General features: G+C 41.7%; 1 protein-coding gene across 8 annotated transcripts in view; it reads right to left on the bottom strand.

Moving 5' to 3' along the window:
- Positions 1-18,084, bottom strand: part of EIF4G3 (eukaryotic translation initiation factor 4 gamma, 3) — a 105,097-nt gene that overhangs the window by 73,614 nt on the left and 13,399 nt on the right. For 6 of the 8 annotated variants that reach the window (XR_774961.1, XR_774962.1, XM_010577195.1 and 3 more), the window contains exons 3-5: positions 5,468-5,563; positions 3,961-4,074; positions 253-285 (exon numbers count right to left, since the gene is read on the bottom strand). Coding sequence is in view for 6 of the 8 variants with exons in the window: in XM_010577195.1 (XP_010575497.1) it covers positions 253-285; positions 3,961-4,074; positions 5,468-5,497 (177 nt within the window). In the remaining 2 variants the exon portion in view is untranslated. The remainder of the gene's footprint in view (positions 1-252; positions 286-3,960; positions 4,075-5,467; positions 5,564-18,084) is intronic. The other 2 variants (XM_010577198.1, XM_010577199.1) reach the window with 2 other exon arrangements.

Here is an 18,084-nt window from a genome sequence, read left to right as displayed (position 1 = left end):
GGTTCTCCTTTCCTACGGAAACGGTGTTAAGTGGTATGGTTAATGAGTGCAGTGACACCAACTGAGAATTAAAAGTGTTACTCCGTGTTGCAGGCAGCTTGTTAGCAGGGTTATGCATGTGCTAGTATCTACTAACGGGGCTGGGTTTCCAAAGCGAGCCTTCGTTTTAAGTTAGTGGGTGAACCACCTCCAACCACCCGCCTCCCCCAGCCAATTAGTTTAGGATGATAATGAAGGGGCAGCGTACTGTACCTGGTGATGGGCAGGTCGAGGCCCCGCTGCAAACTGAGGAAAGGCGGGAGAAACAAACACAAAAGGAAAGGCACAAAGAGTCAGAAACACCACAACGAAACCAAAATGTCACACTCTATGCAAAATAAACCCACGAGAAAAAAAAAAACACAAAACAGTCAAAAGCTTTGCTGCAGGACAGTGACAGACAGGTACTGAGATATAACAAGTGAACATCGCTAAGGGGGGAAGTGTGCTGCTCGAGAGCTGGGAGATAAACAGCCAAAGCTGCTAGTTATTTTAAAGGCACTGTAGTGTGTGAATGCAGGCATTCTTTATCCTGCCTGGGGAAAAAAAAACCAAAAAAACAAAACCCAAACCAAAAAACAACTTAAAACAAGCAGCAGTGGAGATTTTAAACTGTTTCAAGGTGGAGGTAAATGGTTAAAGCAGCTGGACTCAGAGTCATTCCAAATATTTGGTGGGAGCGGAGGATGGAGACTCATGGCCTGAGAGCAGTTAAGAGCCAGGTAGGCACAGCTAGTGTCCTGCTGGCCTGGGGGCAGCGGGAAATTCCCTGCAAGGCAAAGATCCACAATTCTTTGCACATACACACAGTGCAATTTTGTTTTCAGACTTTTTTTCCCACAACTATCACAATATAACCCTCCTTCATGAGTCAGATTTGTCACCCCCATCTGAAACCGAAGGAGACAGGTTAACCCGTGATGTCCCCGGGGAGCTGAAGGCATCAGTGGTAGAGCTTGGATGGAGTACAGGAGATCCTGGTTCCCAGCCCTGAGCTCAGGTTACTAAATCACTTCCCACCCACTTGGGCTACACATGGAGGAAAGTAATCAGAATTTAACATGCTCAGTAAACATTAAAAGCATTTTCCAATAAGTAACTGATTGTTAAAATAGAAATAAAAATGAATGCAAGAAATGGAAAATATAAATAAAGATGACAAGGTAGCCTCTTCTAGAAGCCGAGTTAGGTATTTAAACCCTTAATTCTCAGTGTAATCAGCAGAGCTCCACGATGACAGCAGATAAATCTATTGATAATAGCTCCAATAATTAAACGGAGCAAATGAAACTAGATCCCATGATGGCTTTTTACCCACCGCATGCCTCTACCTGTTGCTAGTTGTGATGGCTTAGTGACTTAACACACGTACCGAAGCACAAGCTACAGTCCATGTCTGCTAATTTATACTACAGGGGCTCAGTACGTTTTACTTTCTGCCTGAGAAGAGCAATCAAAACTGGCTACTAATTATTGATTTTCTTAATAAGAATTTTTTTCAGTAAGAAAAAGTGGACTGGGGTTCACTTGCAGCCCTACCTCCCAGCCATTTTAATGCCATCAAACATGAGAAGCAAAGTATAAATATTCACTGGTCCAGCTGATTTTCTCCTTTATAAACATTTTAATTGCCTATATTTAAGATTTCCAAGAACTAGACTACTAATACCAGTGTTTATATATTCCTTCTACCTTCACCTCATCATGACGGATGAAAAGTCATAAAAACCTCCCGAAATTAGAAAATATGCACACATGGACTATTTCTAGTACAAGAGTTTATAAAGAATGACCTGCACTGATTCACCAAATGGAGAGTTTTCCCACCCTTGAAAATTTTCCCTAAGTCTTACAATTAAAGAAAAAAAAAAAAAAAGAAAAGAAAAGCATGATCATCTTGTAAGACTAAAGAGCTAAAATTTCTGTTTCAATAGCAACCGCAGGACAGTAGCACTCAAAGACTCTCAGCGTTCTCCCAAGGCTCAGGGTGTGGAGAGGACAGTGGCTCTGTTGATTGGTCCTACAGCGATGAGAAATGGGCACCTGGATGAGTCTCGGGAGGTGAATGCACTTCAAGTCCTTATCTTCCTAAAGGAAGAACTCCTCAAAACCAGTTCAAACATCTTGTGTTCAAGAAAAGGGAATAAAGCTTACCCTGGAAGGGCTGACACAAGCCTTTCCAGAGGGGCTACACACTCCATGTTATACAACAATGAAAAAAATTAATCAAAAAGACAATGACAGGGTGCAAAAACCTTGCGCTGCTTAATTTCAGGGCCAAAGTACCTCTCTTATCACTGTTCCACAGAAAAGATTCATTCTCACTGTGTTTAAAACAAGAGCTGGAAGCTTACATCTTAAGAAGCTGAAGTATATTCCATGGTGAAAAGTAATATGCGTTACAAGAAAAAAAAAAAAAAGAAATAAAATAAAACCTCAAAAGTTAGTGAAAAATACCCTAATCTATTTTGCACTGGTCACCATTGGCTATTGATTTTTTTCATTTTTAATTTTTTGAAATAATTCAGGTTGGCAGGATTTATTCCTATTAGTAGCTGTAAGCAACAGAACAAACTGTAGTCACTGCTGGCTCGGATTAAAAGAGACACTTTGGGTTTTTTTTTTCTCTGTCCAATGAAGGTAGTAGATAGAAAGGAAAGCTTCTTTATGAAACCTGGGTCCAACATTTCTACCACCCACACTCTTTACGGTTCTGCTCTGTGGACAGTGGGGCATGTTCTCTATCTGCTGACGTTGAGCTGGCACATCTCAAGCCTCTCTGAAAACAACCACTTCTGGATCGCTCAAACATCCTCTCCGATCACGTTTTTTTTGGCAGACCTCCTAGAATTGGACAGTTTGTGTTAAAATCACCTGGTGCTCAGGGGCTGGCATTGGCAAGAGCTAACAGATAATTTTCAGTAGTGCTGAATGGTTCTGATTTCGTTCTTCTTCCCCCAGCTGGAGCTGCACTTTGAAATTCTTGCTATCGGAGTGATGCTACGATGCTAACAGGGAGAAAACATGAAGCCGGTTGGATTGCAAAGGCAGCTGTCCTGGAAGGAACAGAAAAGCCTGAACCGTGCAATTGCCAATGGCCCTTGGATGCAGAAACAGGATGGAGGAAGCTCCGGCTGCTCGAGGAAGCAGGGTTAGGATCAACCTCGTTAGTGCAACAGCCTACCTACCCACAGCAGCCGCACCAGCTGCGTGACGGACAGGACTGTGCTATGGAAACCTAGGGATGGCAAAGACATCCTGCCACCTTCCTTGTCCCCTCTTCACCCTCCCCTCACCACCAAAAAAAGACAGTTAAAAAATAAATTAAAAAATAGTAATTAAAAAAAAAAGTAAATCAAGCCCAGAACAAAATGCAAGAGTAGTTCAGGACCAGGCTAGTCTTGCATTTGTTTTGGGGTGGGGAGGTGGAATGAGATGTTATGGGTGCGGCTTTTAGTAATGGGGGTGGAGATGGTCACTAGCAGAGCAGATGGCAAAAACTGCATACAGGAGAGTTTAAAAAAAATATAAAAATGGCTGACAACAGCAGACAAATTCTTCTTCAATACCTCCTCAATAATGGGGCCAAAACACTACAATTTGACACATTTTCCAGCCAAATTTCCTGACAATGTTATCTGTTGAACGGCAAACCCAAAGCCGCCCTGGTCTCTGTCCTACACCAAGTCAGACCCTCCCAACTGCAATTCAACTTTGGACCTTGCATCGCCACTTAACCTGGCAGAAACTGCCACAGTAGCTCATGCTTTTAGCAAAGAAGCAAAATCAGTGCATTTCTATAGATCAGCCAACAAAAAAGATGTGGTAAAAAAAAATAATAAATAAAGAAAGGAAGAAATAAAAACAGTGCCATTGGCACAATTGCCTGCAAGAAGGAGTACAGTTTGTTATATTGCTTACAATGCAGTATTTTATCCAGCCTCTTCCAGCCAGGGACCTGTAAACCGGACTCTGTTCCAAAACCTTCCTCCTCTTCCAGTTGTCTGTGCAATGTATTGGCACTGTTCTGCTGGGCTGTCAAAAAAACTGGTTTAGAGATGCAGCTCTTCAGTCAGGTTTTTGCTCCAGTTCTAACCATATAAACTTACTTGCGCTTTTCAACAATTAAAGATAAAGATGATGATTATACTTACTGAGTAAAGAGGGGGTTTTACCATCAGTATCCCAACGTTACTGATCAGAATGGGGGACTAAGGAGGTAGGGGGGATCCAGTTACAAATTTGCCGCTGTCCACATCATAGAATCTTCATCAAAACTGGCATTAATTGGTTCGTTCATCAACACAGAGGTTAACTGGCCTCCAAACTAACCCTCCTGCAAATCCCCTGGAATGAAACCTCCAGAAGCAGGGCAAGCGCATCGGTGCAGCTGCACGTGGGGGGAAAGCTTGCCCTGTATCTCTCTCTCTCTCTCTCTCTCTCTCCCTGTTATGTGGACAAACAGAAGACTTCTGTCTCAGAGGCTTTCAGTTGCCACGCTTCAGCAGCGTTCATCTTACTCTAAAAAGAGATGAGTGCTGGAAACGGTGTTGTGGTTTTATAGGTAATCTGAAAGTGTTACGACACAGACGTGGATTTGCAAGAGGCGCTGGGATTGCTGCTCCCTTGGCTAACTGAGGCTTGAGACATTGTGATAGTAAGCTACCATGCCTCCAGAAGCTGGGCTGAGCATCTGATGCTCTAGGAGGGTCTCCTAGCATCGTGTGGAACTGTGCTATGAGCAGAGATTCCCCAAAAAGAGTCTGGTTTGGGGAACCCAAGTCCTACAATAGCAGAGCAGTATTACAATACACACACAAAAAAAAGATTACGGAGGACAACCAAACCTAAAGCTGGATGGAAAAGGGGCTTACCACAAAAAGATCTGGGTACACAGAAGGTCTACGTTAAATGCATGAGCACCTACAGGGTGCTAGGCAGTAAATGGTTAGAACTGATCCAGTGGCACTGATTCAGAAGTAATGCCCAGAGACCACTGGAGACTTTGTGCTGCTGCTGTAGAGAATCGCTTTCGTTTACTGGTCTTTGGTCTATCACTTTACCACATACTTCCTTAAAGAAAAAAAAAAAAAAAAAGAAGAAAAGAGAAAGATTCTGGTAATGAATCTAAACTCTAAAATGAAGTGAACCTGAAAACAACTATGCTAAAAATAAATCATGTTATTGGAACGTAGATGAGAGTCCCTCCATCACTTCTTTTCTGATAAGCCACTTTAAAAGGAACATTATCCTACCAGGACAATGTCTGAAAAACTCAATCAATATTTGCCATTTGGAAGTGCTTCCAGTTCAGTAAAACACACTTTCCAGAGAACTGGCCAAGTGCTATAGACACACACATACACACAGAAAAACACACAAATGAGGAAGAAAGAACACAAGATAATGCAAACATGGGCTCCCTTACCGGTGAGCGGGTCTGAGGCTGGGTATTCATTGTTTGAGGGGCTTGAGGGTACACCAACGTGGTTGGAGCTGCATTCTGTCCTGAGGGGTAAGGAGCCTGCCAGGGAACAAGAAAAGTAAAAAGAAAATGAGTGTATCAAATGATTCATCCTGAAAGATGGGAACTGAACATGTTATCAAGATGGACTGCTGGATGAACATCGAGATAAAGACAACATAGGTGATTGTGATGCAGAAAGCCTTCTCCGTCAAGGACCCAACCAATTTATCAACACTACCCTAAGCTCCCCAAGTGCCGCAGTGGAAAACATAGCAAAGAGGCAAATCAATGCAACACCATGTCAATGAAATCCTGTGTCGTCTGATCCCCCATCCATGCACTTTCCAAAAGCCTCCTCTGAACCTGTTTCCAAGCAAAGTTGGAAACTGTAGGTATCACTGATAAATCCTCCAAAATAAGACAAGTAACAAGAAACAAGCTCGAATGCATTTAATACAAGCCGCTGCTGCTTTAAAGCATTTGCAACACAATGAAACGGCCCAAAATCGTTACAGATGTAAGGCAGACCATGGGTTGTATAAATTTTTCATAGTTCCACTGATTTCTATGGGCTATAACAATTTATACCACCAGATGCTCTCCCCAATGTTATTTGCCCAAAGTAACAATAAACTGGAGCTGGAGAGTTATGCTGATTACGCATTTTAACAAGACATTTAGAAATAACTTTTCAGAGCACCTTTCTCCTTTTTTTTTTTTTTGAAGAAAAAAGTTATAACTTACCTTTTTTTTTTTTTTAAAATAGTTTATTATTGTAATGACATAAAAACCAGCCACTAGCCTGCGACAGCCTTCACTTTCAAAAGGAATTAGGTTCTAACTCTACATGCTGCTCTGTAGCTCCTGCACAACTCCATTGAAAACCACTTCTTCAGCTCCTCAGCTCTTCCTCCTTCACTGTCTATCCCTTGTGGTGCCAGCTCTGGATATTGGCATTACTAATGGTAACCACAGTCCCTGCTAACCTCCTGGCTATGTACCATCAGATTTACTTGATGAATAAAGGGGCTCATCAGGCCTTGGGTTTCCTCTGGGAGGAGGTCTTCAGGCTCACTTCACAGATTATGGGAGAGGATATGCTTAAAAACATTGCAATACCTCTCTGTACACAGAATTATGATATATTCACACTGCAAGCCTTGCTGAAGAAACCCTTCTCATCTCTGAATTTCATGGCCTTTGCATTAAAATTCAAGAGCAGGTCTAAGGAATAAAGGGAATCGTTTCAGCCTGTAATGTGGTATTGAGAGAACAGGTTTCACTGCGCCAGCCCTCAGGCACATTTCAGGGTATCTCTGATTTGAACTGTGCTACATTTGATTTGAATAATTAAGTTTTTAAACAATAAAACTAAGTTATAGTCAGTAGGCCAAACCTGTTTGTATTAAAGAAAGAAAAAAGAAACTTATAAAACTTTAACTATCAAGAGAGGTGATCCAGCATAAAGCCTGAAGCTCTGTTTTAGGCAAATAGCTCAAGGAGTGGTGTAGAATCAACACAAAATGTGCTGTTTCTAGAAAGAAACTCAGTCCTGAAGCCTGCAAAACTTCCAAGTCTGAACTAGCAAACTACACCAAGTATAATCAGGCATGTTCTGGCTTTCAAGGGAGAGTCAACCAGTCCTTACAAGATGAAGGATGTATGCTTTTAAGGAAATCAATTTAAGAAGTTTTTCTTACAAAATAAAGTGGGCATAATAGTATGCCATTGGGGAAAGCATACATTTACTTCTCACCTCCCAGGCTGAGTCCTACAGCAGTCACAGACCTTACCCACAGCTCAGCCTCTTCAGCCCTTTCAATATGAGCAAGTGTAGGACAGTTTTGGAGCAAGAATATGTCTTATTTTGGAAGAGCACCTAGCACATCTGATCACTGAAAGAATCTACCGCCGAGTGCCCCAGCACACAATGACCAGTGTCCTGTGCCTTCCAGAGCATCTAGGAGACAGCTGGGGTCTCTGTATTATTCTTGTTTTCTTCTTTTTCATCCCTAGACATAAAATCCCCACCTGATCTCCTGCTGATCAAAATGTAATACAAGGTAAATGAAAATACAATTTAGAGACAATCCGACAAGAGAATTTTCTAGCCTCAGAAAAAAGAAGCCAAAACAAAACATGGTGGCAGGGGATGAGGGCACTGAGCGTAGCCCAAAAATAGTCCCATCCCAAACACCTACTGCTGCAACACCTCCTACTCCTGCTTTAGGATCACACTCAAACTGATCATTAAAGAGCAAAACTTAAACACAAATACATAGACAATGAAGGACAGTGCTCCTACTACACAAGCTAACTAGGCAGGACGTTCTGTTATCCTCTATCTGATTTTCACCCTGCTTTTTGTGTCAAAGAGATGATAAAAATGTACAGCTCCAAGTATATCCCTAGGTCTTTGCTGTGATTGAGGACACCAAAGCACATTCGGTAGAATATTTAGCTGAAGAATGTTGTTCTGCAGTAGTTTATATCAATACAGAGCAGTTAATGTTTTAATCGGCTCCTGCTATAGAAGCAGCAACCTCTGGCAGGTAAGCAGGGCAGGTTTTCCACTGCCCCTCCTCTCCAGGAGCTCATTTGGTCTAATCCTCTCCAACCAGCACTTCCCTCCCTTCTTACCACTGGCAAAACCTCTAATTCATGTTAACAACTAATTTACAAGAAGTCTTCTAATTTTTTGAGATGTCAGATGCAGCATCAAATATTTTCCCCTTTTATTTGACAAGTGTGATTCTGCTTGAGCTGCTCGTGTCAATGTTGTACAATAAACAGCATGTACCGTATCTCGCAGCGGTAATGACACCATAGCAATGAGCGATCACAGCACGGCATAGAATAATCGAGCGCTAACAAGACACAGGGAAGCTCTGGTATGTTTTTGTCCACAACCTAGAGAAGTTGTCCTGCATTTGTAGTACCTTGCTGCTGACTTTCTGCATCTGGGATCGCTGCCCAACCTGAGATTAAGGCTTGTCCTCTTAGAGGATGAGTGGCTTTCTGTGTCAGTCCACACACCTTGCAAAGGGTCCTGATGCTACTCTCATATCCTACCAGACAGCAGCAAGCATGCAGAGTGGGTGACTGTGTCAGGAAATATTATGAACACTCACATGTAAATGGACCAGTTGACCACCAGCTCCTTGTGCCTCCAGCTCTGCATCTCAAGAGAAGAGACCTTATCTCAAACGGTTTGAACTGCTGCTCCCACAGCATCTCAGCAAAAAGAAAAGAAAATATCTACTATTCTCCCCCTTCTTCAGGCTCATGAAAACATGTTTTCTTCAGGCTTAACTTGCACGCAAAAGAACAAAGCCTAAGTCAGATATAACTTCCTTGCTACCCCAAAGTCCTTACCCACATCCAAGACAGCCTGAGTTTTCTTTTAATCACCCAAGCAAAAGGAAATTTGAAAGAAAGGAAGCACAGCTATCAGTAAGGCTAAAAAACTGTAAGTTTTAGTAGAAAGACTGTAAAGCAGGCATTTTTAAATACAGTGCCAAAGACAGCCACCTCACTGATAACAGATTTCATTTCTGACACCAGTAAGGCTAAGAAGCAAATGTAAGACGATGCAATCTAGTGTTAAATTTGCTTTAGTATTTAAATGCTATCAGAATAAGTATAGCATTAAGTTATAAATAAAGAAAAAAGCATACGGAGGCTTAAATAGCAGCCACTGAAGGGTTTCTGCTATTAAACTGTCATCAAAACAAGGTAATTTTGGACAGGCAGTGCTGTTTCTAACCCAGACAACTGCTCTGGGTCCTAGGTTCACAACTGCAGCCTTGAGGAATGAGTGCAATACAAATCCCACTGAAGACAACAAACATCACCTAAATAAATATGTTTCACAACTATTACACAACAAGAAATGCTTCTGCTCGGCACGTTTCAAACCAGATGTAGGTGTGCCCAAACTGGTATTTGTGTTAGAACCATAACGGGGGAAAAAAAGGGAGGAAAAAAAGTGCTTTATAAATTTCTGCAGGTACTAAGTTCACATATAAGTACATGGTAGTCTAAAAAAACTATCAAAACAACTGACAGAATAAATCACAGCACTCTATTGCTTTTCAGATAAGTCAGCTGATTAAAAGTATCACATCTATTCATCTGTCAAAAGGACTTTTTTCTGTGCCAAGCATCTAAATAAGTACACAAAGTAATTATAATCACATGCAGTCACGCTGGAAATATGTGGGTTTTATGCACCGCAGCTGAAACACTGAGGATGAGGTGAGCAAATGAAGAGATCAGTGAGGAAATGCTTTAAAAATCCCCTAAATAAACTACAACGGAGGGGAAGGCAGGGAAGCAAATATCACTCTGTATAAAAATTTTGGTTCAGAAGCATCTAAATGCTGGTATTGAAACCCCTGAAGTTCAAATAATTGCAGCTCCCCAAGCTGGAACAGAACGGATGACTGCTGAGCTGCTCCACTTTTGAGGCAGAGCAATTTGCTTCCCTTAAACCTTTCATCTTAGAGATTTTATATTTCAGATGTGGCTATTCACAGGGGGAAGGCGATAATAGTTGTGTGTTTATGTATTCCCGCAACTTGCTGGGGAAAACCCTTTCTACCCATTTTCTGTGCAGTTTCTACCTTGGGCTGCTGACTGCGCTAAGCAAAAAAAAGTAAAATAATCACTACCAACAAAACAAATGAAAAAAGTTATTCTTAGATCAGTTCCCGAGCTGGTTAATAAACACTGAGCCTGCTGCGTAACATGACTCCCTTGGTACTGACTGTACTGGGAATAAACAGGCAAAGTACACACATCAGGTTCAGAAAAAGCTGAGTCACACAGCTCTCTGCCTCCCGCTGCCAGTGGAGATTTTTTTTTTGGAACAAAACTCTTAAATCCCCAGGCAGAAAGGTGTCACTTGCTGAGCTTGCTGCCTTTGGCAGCGCAGTTGGGTTTGGCATGGGAAGGGGTTAAGCCCTGTCGCCATTTCTTGAATCCTCTCCTCACTTAGGGAAGAAGTTCGGCTGGGTCTATATTTATTGAAGTTACATACGAGGAGGAGAAATGGTCTTGTAGTTCCAACACATGACTGTGACTCAGGAGCTTGCCGCTCCATTACCATCGCTATCGCGGTGACCTTGGGCGAGGAAAACCTTCAGACTTCCAGTAACTTCCCAGTAACACCAATGCAGCGACTCTGCTCCTGTCCAGGGTGAGCTGAAACTCCGCTGAACACCAGCAAAAAGCTTTAATCTCTTTTGGAGAAACATGACAGCGTAAGCAAAACATTTTATAACAACACGAAGCATGCTGGGACCACAGACAGCCCTCGGCTATCCCAGAACAACCCCAAAGGTTATTTTTCCTGTGTGGCCACAACAGAAAGCAATGCAATTCTTCCATGTGAATAAAAAATACAATATCTTGCTGTAGTGTTTTATATTTCATTTGAGCGCTCAGATCATTACACCCACGAACAGAGAGTACCCAGCTAAAAGCTTACTGAAAGCGTCACCACATGGACTTTCAAAAAGTTTTTTAACTGTTTTATGCAGAGACGTAAAATATCAAAACCATGCATTGGATGGAAATAGGATAAAACTGTTGCAAGATCCATCTCTGCCCCCAAAAGACTCCAAAACAAAACCACACACATTTCTCTGGATGTAAATGTATTTCTGCACGACAGTGGTCTTTTACCAAGGGATTTGCTAACCCAGTTAAATGCTAGATATTGATTAAAGCCACACCAGGTGGGCATTTAGAGTAACACTCAGTGTACTTTATATTGAGGGGTCCTGTCCCTAAATTTAGAAATTCTTATTTGTACAAGCTACCTGAAACAAAATGCAGCTGCCCCTGGAGCAAGGTAAAGGAGAGAGCGCTACAAGAGTCATCGCCAAGATCATTGCACGGGTGTTTCCTTTTTAACCCCATTTTTAACAACCAGACTCAGTTTTCCTTCCAGCTGCTGAACTATTTTCCTCGAGGAAAACCACAACAGGGAACATGGGACAGGATGTGTTAATGCACCAGCCCTTGAGGCTGCTCTTAGAGCCTCTTAGGAATTTTTCACCTGGGTCACTGGCCTGGACAGCAGGAGTTTGGCTTTGGATGCAGGTGAAAAAAATCTCCTGCAGCAGCATAAACCGTCACTTGGTTCACAAGCGTGGAAGGATGGTGCCAGCTAGGATGCGGCTTTTAATTCTGAATCATCATTTATTTGTTGAGTTGGGTTTGCTCTGCCCTCCCACAGCCTGAAATCAAATCACTGTACTACCTAAACAACTGCAACCGTGCAGTATCCAATAAGCAGAAATCTCTCAGCATTCAGCTCTTATGAAGTAAGAGGATTATAATTTAAAACCTGTATCTTCATTTCTACCTAATAAACTCACCGGCAGGCAAGCGGACACCAGAACAGCAGTTCTTCAGACTACCCCTCCTACAAAACCAGCACCTTTATTTTTTCCTCAAGCTTTGGTTTCTGAATGGCCTCGATCTTAAGAAAGGTGTATATCAGCACAAACTCACAGTGTCAGTAGAAGCAGCTCCCCTGTCTCCCCCAAACACAACTGTTTGCTCCCATTCCTGTGCTCTTTCAGCAGCAGTGCTGGCTTCAAGTGACTACAACAAAGTTTAAAACTTCCAAAGACTGAATGTTACAGCAAGATTATATTTTTTAATCTGATATGAAAAGTGGTTTTATTGCAAGGCAGAGATAACAGCTACAGCCAGAGCATCTGAGAACAGCCCAGAATCTCCTACTACTACAGGCTACAAGACACATCATTAATGAAAGGCTCATTTTTCCAGCCAGGTGCTGACTTACGAACACTGGTAGCATCAAGTGAAAAAGATTAAGAGGCTCCTGCTCTCGCTGTCTCCCTTACCATCCTCCCAGGGGCAGCAGTACCTGCAGCAGAGATGACTGAAATGGAGGTGAAGCAGCTTTTGACCTAAAATTAGTATGTTGGCAATGGAGAAAAAATACTTTTTAACTAAGTTACTGAGCTCCCAGTGGTGGCATCTCTGGAGATGCCCAGGATTCAGCCACCTCACCATGGAGTTGGCAACCTGTGGGAAGAGTTCAGATAGCAAAGAAGTAGATCTCTTAATCCACCTGCACTCATAAATCAACGCCATGAGAAGCCAAAACAGCCCCACGAGACCTTCTCAATGTCTTGCTGCCCCTCCAGTCTCAGTTTTGCTCAGGGTTACATTACTGAGCTAGAGACACCCGCCTTGGTGGCAAATGCATAACAAAACCACACCACCTACAGCATTTCAGCAGCCCTCCCAATAACTGCACATACAAGCAATAAAGTCCTGTGGGGAAAGAGAATTAAGTGCCAAAACAGCTTGTAGAAATCCTGCAGGAGCAAACCATGCTTGACACATCAAAAAGCATTCCCTTGGACCTGTACCAATGTCACTACAATACCTGGAAACCTGTGCTGCAACTATCTCAGGTTAGTTCCTGCATCTGAACACAAACATGACATTACTCAGCTCCTGGATTTCTTTTGAACATACTTGATTTTTATTACTATTTTGGTAACTAGATAATTATTTTTTTTTTTTCTGGTGTGCCCTGCAGTCAGAAGAACAGGGTCACAGCAGACTTCGAAGCTCCTATCTGCAATGACTTGTATAATGTGAATAATTTGAGTATGGTAGGAAAAAATCTGTAGTATCTGTAATAAATAGAACCAGCTCATCTGCAAATATAACAATGATGGAGAAGCCTGAACTATTAAATTTATTCATTTCAGGCTTTTCTACACAGTACCCTCTCAAATAATGTATAAAAGCATATTCTCACACTACTCCTGTGAACTACCCCAGCTTTACAGCTTTAAAAATAGCACAACAACAATTAAACCAATAAATAAGCACAATTCCTCTCTAAATGCTCATAGTTTAGCTTTCATTATTTATAATGATACTTCAACTGCACGTCATCAAACACACTATCAGATTAAATATAAGTCCTCATTTACAGCTACATGTTCAGATATGCAGGGTTTTTTGGTATACATGACATCAAGAATTTCAAATTTTTTAAGCAGCTCATTTGCAAATTATCTGGCATCACTGAAATCAGCTTGTCCTCATCATAGCATCTCTGTAAAATAAAAATACATAGCAGTTCTACTCTGCTGACTCTCTATAAGCCAGTGCTGCTACCCTGTAAGATGCATCAGTAACTTGAAAACACTATGTTTTTCTGCATATATTGGTATATATTACTTGGAATATTCACAGCCCCATTAAAATCAATGATGCAAGTACCAGAGCTCTTCTCTGACACTGAACAGGTTATGCAGATTAAAGGTTTCCACTTCAAAAAAGAATTTAACACAATTACAGTGCAAATACCCTGCTCCTGATGAAGGGACTGAAAGGGGCTGGGATGGGACCAACTTGTGACACTGGTACAAAGTCTTTGCACCTCGGATTTACTAGGAGACTTCAAGGTTTAGATTGGGATGGAAGCAAACACTAAACAGGAACTGTGACTGTTTAGTGCATTTATTTAGATATGTAGGGTTTTTTTCAAAAGCCATTTCCTTAAAATGCCAGATAGTCAGTTAGCTCCAGGTGTCTCATTCTCTAAAGGTGGATTTTAGGGATTCACCAAATTGCAGATGAGAAGACCAAGCAGAGAAGAGCCTGCACTGCTTGCAGCAGTCGGCATCTTCACTTCTCCTCCTCGCAAGCACACTGGTTTCCAATCCCCTCTTCTTCCATAGCCCAGCCTTCACGAGAATTCCTTGGGTTGGTAAATATTAAACGCAGCCTCTAAAAGGATAAAAATATCCTGAACCAAGAAGAATTACTTCTCTTGCAAATGTGGCTCAACTATTGTTATCTTTATTCCTCTGCAGCAGTTTGTCTCGGGGTATATCATCTGTGTCATTACCTGCCCTGCTAAATTTTTAACAATCTTTTTTACAGCTTAGTATGATTTAGTGTCACGCATTCGAGCAGGTAAAGGCAGCAAGCTGAACAGGAAGAGTCCCAAGTAACAACCACAGAACTACAAGCATTTTTCCTACTTTAACATAAATAATCAGATTCCCACCAGGGGAAGGCGGCAAAGGACATGTGGTTTCCTCTTCCCTGGACAAAGACAGTCTGTGTGGAGGACAATACAGACACAAGATACACACTCCTTTCCTTCCTGCTTAAGACACTGTGGTTACTATTCCTGTAGGGATGTTATGAAGGAGGAGGGTGAAAAGGAAAAGCAAGACAGAAAGTGTCCCTTTTTAACACACTATCTCACTGAAGCTCAAGCTTATCCCATGTTTTTAAGATAATAATTGCTATTATTTTATCAGCAGCTACAGTGCTGAATGCAACCATCCCTTAACACGGTGCAAAGGTAAACATAACACACAACTTCGGGGAGGAAAGAACAATCTGCTTTTTAAAAAAAGATAAGGTGCTCAAGCTGGTAAGCCCATGCCCAATTTCAGACCGCAGTGATGTGGTCAGCTGAAGACGCAGAGTGAAATATTTAAACAAGTGTAATTTTGAGACATCAGGGTGGACAGATGTCATGCTAGTGCCTGTCCTCCTCCCAAAGATGCTTGTTTATTAAATCCATCAACACAAAATCTGCCTAGGTTCAAAACTGTTGTTAACGAAGGCATGAGGGCAAGGATAATGCCACAGTAGATTATAATTTCATAACATCTGTAAATACTAGTATGGATTTATTTGGCTTCTTACAGAGACTGAAATGACAGTCCCTGCCTTGACTGCAGCACATGGCTCACAGCCTGGAGGTGGTCTGGTAACGACCATTACATAATTAAGTGAACTGGTATTTTCCATAATAAAGGTACTCAAAAATATACAGTGTATGTGTGTGCCTGCGTGTGTTGGGGGGAGAAATTCCAGCACCTCCACTGCTGGAAGCAGACCTGTGAATCTCAGCAGACAGACCCTTGAGTTTACAAAGTGCCTTTCACTTGTCCTCTAAAATTTTGTCCCAGTTTAACCGGGAAATGAACTCTGAGGATGAATGAATACTTGTGCTCAGGAACACAACCTGCAGTCAGCTGAGACCCCTACTCCATGCTAATGTCGAAACAGCACCAGCAAGTTTGCAGCTTTCCTCCAACTTTCCCCTAAGACACAACAAAAACCTCCAAAAATTTGTCTTCTGGCTATCTCTAAGGATGTTTCCATCCTTGAAGATACTCAAAACCCAAGTGGACATGGTCCAGAGTAACCTGCTCTAGCTGGCCCTGCTTTGAGCAGGCACTTGGACTAGATGATCTCCAGAGGTCCCTTCCAACCTTAATCATTTTATGAGTCCATGGCAGCAATCAGATAAAACGTTCAAGTTTTACTGCATTACACTGAAGCCCAGAAATACTGTTGTGTGTAACTTTATGCAACTAAATAAATTACTGGTTTCTAACAACACCATAAGGAGGGGTCTATGGAGAGCAAAGGCGCAGCCCTTCCAGGCTACAAGGAGCCAAAAGTGGAATTACTGCTCCGTAACCATCAAAATCTTCTGTGCTCTTTGCCATGAGTGCAAAGCAGCACGCTGAGTCTTCAGCTTGCAGAAGAACCACACTGTTTATGGATTTCAAACTTTCACCTCTGGAAGGCAGCCCTCCCTACTACAAGGTATAAATGGCTCCAGAGGTTATTCTTCAGTTCCCCAGTCTGAAACAACAGCTAATGGCAGAGTCCAGTAATTCAAGGGCTCCTTCTCACCAGTTTTATCTAGTTGCAGGGATATTTTATGCCCTCTACATTTACAAAATGCAGACTGTGTAAAGCTCTGACTTTTTGCTGACTTTGGTGTTTATTGGGACATACTGCCTACTGCAACACATTGTGTTTGTTTAAAAACTACGTATTTTCTGGAGCATGCAAGAAAACATCCATTAAATTGCATGGAACAGAAGGTATTATTGCAGAAGGAATACTAGAATAGAAATTATTAAACATAAGAAAATGTCAAGTTGCCTCACATTATTTTGTCATCTTATATTACGAACAAAAATGTGGTTCAACAAGTGGTAAAGTCTGAAAAGCATCAAAATAAAGCACAGTCCACGTGACTGTGAGAACAAAAAACACGCATGGAAAAGTCCTGAAGAAAGGTGTCTGTAGAATTTTAAAACAGCTAGAGAGGAGTTTGATTTTCTATTAAAAATGCTATTTCAACCCCCCCAAAAAGTCACTTGCAATTTTAAAACCACTTTTGATTCACAATGGTATCACAAGCCAGAAGAAAACTCTTCCACTAAATCATGCATCCAGGATGCGTTGTGTGGCCAAGACACCTACTGTGAGAGCTTTCTTATTCAAAATAACTAAAGTTTACACCAGGGTGGATGGGCCAGGGAAGACTCTGAGCCAGGCTAGGGTTACTCCTAAAAGAAAAAGCTCAAGCAGCAGTAGAAAAAACACATTATCTTCCCCCACTGGGCACACAAGATCACACGGAGAAATATTAAACACCACTCTCAAAGCCGTAATCCACTGCAAAATGTAGTAGCAGCAGTGAGGGGGTGGGTCTGCAAGCAGACCTAGTCCTAACTAGACTCAGCATTTGTGCTGCAATCTTTCTTTTACACATGTATGTGATAAAATTGTAACAGCTTTTTCTTTCTTTCCTTTCCTTGTTAGAAAAAAAGAATTAAAGGCTGTTTCTAGTCCTTCTTAAGTGCACAAGTATTAAAACTAATTCATTCATCCCACCTAGGTCACACCTTTTGAAAATTAACTGTTTCCAGGGTTAAATAATTACTAAAGTCAATAGCATTAATCAGTATTTGAAACTACGTTATGCCTTCCCCACTATCCCAGATCTCCCTTCCTGCAGCTCTTAACACTCAGCTGCTCTCCCCAAATCAGAAGACACCCATCAAGTTGAGCATTCATACACAAAAGCACCCCAAAGCCCAAAAGGCACAGATACCAGGTGCTGAGACACAGATGTGCTTTACATTTCCAGCACAGATTTGCCCAGATTTCAACTAAGGAGGTAAAAAGCACAGCAATGAATCAAAAATAATTAAATATGTTATATGAGCAAATATTCCCAGCATTATTAACCCAATCAAAAACCTACTAATCCTATTACAAAACAGAGAGTTCAGCTGCACTTCCAGCAGGTCTTTAACACAAAGGCCAAAAGAAGATTACACTTCTCCCGGATTTATCAGTTATTAAGTAACTCGCATTTTCAGATCTCCACCTGCAGCCATATATTCCTGCAAGCTCAGAACTAGTGAGCTGCATTAAAAATAGGTGTTGTGAAGAAGCCTGACCCCGATGTACAGAAGGATGCACAAGAAAAGAACTGAGAAGTAATAGAGGTCAAATTCTCGACTGCTCAGAAAAAGACATGCCTCTGGAAGGCCCATTTCTTTCCCACAAAGCACCATCAAGAGTTTGTTGCTTAAATTTTCTTTATCCTTCATTAGCTGGTATGGACAAAAGACCCAAGAAACTGAAATCTGCTGTTCAGAGGGGCAGCACACACATGCAGACTTCTTCCTCGGCTGGTCCAGCCCCGATTTCTTCACTTACACAAAGACAGTTTAATCATC

Source organism: Haliaeetus leucocephalus, unplaced genomic scaffold (assembly GCF_000737465.1).
Source record: "Haliaeetus leucocephalus isolate CR32 unplaced genomic scaffold, Haliaeetus_leucocephalus-4.0 Scaffold556, whole genome shotgun sequence".
Taxonomy (NCBI): Eukaryota; Metazoa; Chordata; class Aves; order Accipitriformes; family Accipitridae; genus Haliaeetus; species Haliaeetus leucocephalus.
Note: the sequence above shows the minus strand (reverse complement) of the source record. Positions and strands in the feature narration are given on the sequence as shown.